Source organism: Penaeus japonicus, unplaced genomic scaffold (assembly GCF_977035675.1).
Source record: "Penaeus japonicus unplaced genomic scaffold, GWHDUDI00000001_assembly GWHDUDI00000006, whole genome shotgun sequence".
Classification (NCBI taxonomy): Eukaryota; Metazoa; Arthropoda; class Malacostraca; order Decapoda; family Penaeidae; genus Penaeus; species Penaeus japonicus.
In genome coordinates this window covers 25,937,041-25,939,540 of record NW_028234408.1, presented here as the reverse complement: position 1 = coordinate 25,939,540, position 2,500 = coordinate 25,937,041, and the positions used below count along the sequence as shown (strand labels likewise).

At 37.5% G+C, this 2,500-nt stretch overlaps 1 protein-coding gene across 1 annotated transcript in view; it reads left to right on the top strand.

Annotated features, from left to right (window-relative positions):
• Calr (calreticulin) overlaps positions 1–1,610 on the top strand; it is a 2,513-nt gene extending 903 nt beyond the window's left edge. The window contains exons 3-4 of the mRNA XM_043030561.2: positions 40–226; positions 369–1,610. Coding sequence (XP_042886495.1) covers positions 40–226; positions 369–1,195 — 1,014 coding nt within the window. The 3' untranslated portion in view covers positions 1,196–1,610. The remainder of the gene's footprint in view (positions 1–39; positions 227–368) is intronic.
• Positions 1,611–2,500: the final 890 nt, after the last annotated feature.

The following is a 2,500-nucleotide window of genomic DNA, read 5'->3' as shown; positions in this document are numbered from 1 at the left end:
ATTAAGATACCGATCTTAAGACCAAGTTTTTATTTTCAGGATGCCCGTTTTTATGGTATTTCAACAAAGTTTGAGCCCTTCAGTAACAAGGATTCCCCACTTGTCATTCAGTTCTCTGTTAAACATGAGCAGAACATTGACTGTGGTGGTGGATATCTAAAGGTCTTCGATTGTTCTTTAGACCAAAAGGATATGCATGGAGAATCTCCGTATCTTATTATGTTTGGTAAGTCGCATTTGGGTTTCAAGTTTTTGTATAACTTGATGAAATTTTCTTAGTTAACTGCTAGTTCATGTTAAAGATGTTGCACGTAAGAATTTGTGGTTGCAGCTGAATTTTTCATAATTCTTTTTCCCCCCTTTCCCAGGTCCTGATATCTGTGGTCCAGGCACCAAGAAGGTTCATGTAATCTTCAATTACAAGGGTGAGAACCATCTGATTAAGAAGGAAATTCGTTGCAAGGATGACGTATTTTCTCATCTGTACACCCTTATTGTTAATCCTGACAACACCTATGAAGTTCTTATTGACAATGAAAAGGCTCAGTCTGGTGAACTCGAGGAAGACTGGGACTTCCTTCCACCCAAGAAGATCAAGGACCCTGAAGCTAAAAAACCTGACGATTGGGATGACCGCCCCACCATTGCTGATCCTGAAGATACCAAGCCTGAAGATTGGGACCAACCTGAACACATTCCTGATCCTGATGCCACCAAACCTGAGGATTGGGATGATGAAATGGATGGTGAGTGGGAGCCACCCATGATTGACAATCCTGACTACAAGGGTGAATGGAAACCAAAGCAGATTGACAACCCTGATTACAAGGGTCCATGGATTCACCCTGAAATCGACAACCCAGAATACACACCTGACCCTGAGATCTACAAATACGATGAAATCTGTACTCTTGGTTTGGATCTGTGGCAGGTAAAATCTGGTACTATTTTTGACAACTTCCTCATCTCGAATGATCCTGAAGAAGCTCGTAAGATTGGTGAAGAGACCTGGGGTGCCACAAAAGATGCAGCTAAGAAGATGAAGGATGAACAAGATGAAGAAGAACGAAAGAGAGCAGAGGAAGAAGCAAAGGCAGCTGCCGATGCTGAAAAGGATGAGGACGATGACGATGAGGATCTTGACGATGAAGACGAAGATGATCTTGATAATGATCTGGATCATGACGAGCTGTAAAGTTAATATTAATTTTATTAAGGCAGTTATTATTTAAATAGCCTGTTGTACTATTTAAACATCAAAAGTACAATTAACTGAACCTTTTGGTTGTACATTTTTTTGTTAAAACCAAGTGTTTCAGTTAATTCTAGTCATGGAATCTTTTGTTGTGGGCAAGTTAAAATCCAAGCATTCCAGTAGCTGAAGCTAATTGGGGAGGTTCCTTGACAAGAAGTGACCAGCCATTTGGGTGGTATTCATAGTACATCACTCATCATTAATCATCCCCATCATCATGTATGCAGCACAGTCCTGTATGTTTGTACGAGACAGAAGTGTGTCAGTTCTGATGTCATTTAAACTTGATTCAGTATTGCTGATTGCACAATGTGTGTCTGAGTGAACGATTTCCAATAAACACAATCGGAGAAAATTGTTTTATTTTAACTTGTTGAGATGGAGAGTTGTATAGCAAACATAAAATGCAGAGTTAAGTTGAATACCATAATTTATCCTTATGGAAATTTTTAATTAGAAAAAAGTGACATGACCATTTATTAAGCCAATATCTGATAATTTAAAAAGGTAACTAGATTAAAAATATGGGAACAAGACTTCAACCCATATTCTATGAAATGGGAATCACCAAATTTATAACTAATGGACTCCTTCCAAAATAATTTGCCAAACTTAGTTCTTGTATACCTAATCCTGTCCTTTTTTTAACATTTCAAAGTAAGTCTTAAGTTAGCCATGTTGAAATAAGTTTTTTTAAATGATCTGCAGAAATAGGGAATATCTTCCTCCATGGCTTTGACACTGAGCCAATTACTTTCTAATTTGGCAAATAAATTAAGGCTGACATTGAGAGAACTGCTCAAGAACTGGCAATATCAGCCATAAGGTGTACATCTCGTGTGGAAAAAGCCCTTTATAGGTGCCAACTGTAATTCTTGTCTACCATTGCTTTGGAATGCATAGTTGCCATGTGTCTTCATAGGGTTAAGCCTAAAATAAGATCTGATTATTTCACGCCCGTGAGTGGGATAAAAACTATTGCATTCCATGGGATAGGTAGATCTGAAGGGTTTAAATTTCAACACCATATATGTAGAAATTGGATCTTGGTATTAATTTTACAGGGTCTATAGGAGTTGAAGCCAACAAAGTGTTTATGTAGGTTGTGATTATAACTCCTATTTGATTTTCAGTAGTATAATTGTAGAAACATTTGTTACATTAACAAGGAGCATCAACCATATATGTGACAAGCAGTTCATTTTGTAATTCAAACAAATTTCTGTGGTGGGAATTAAATACCTT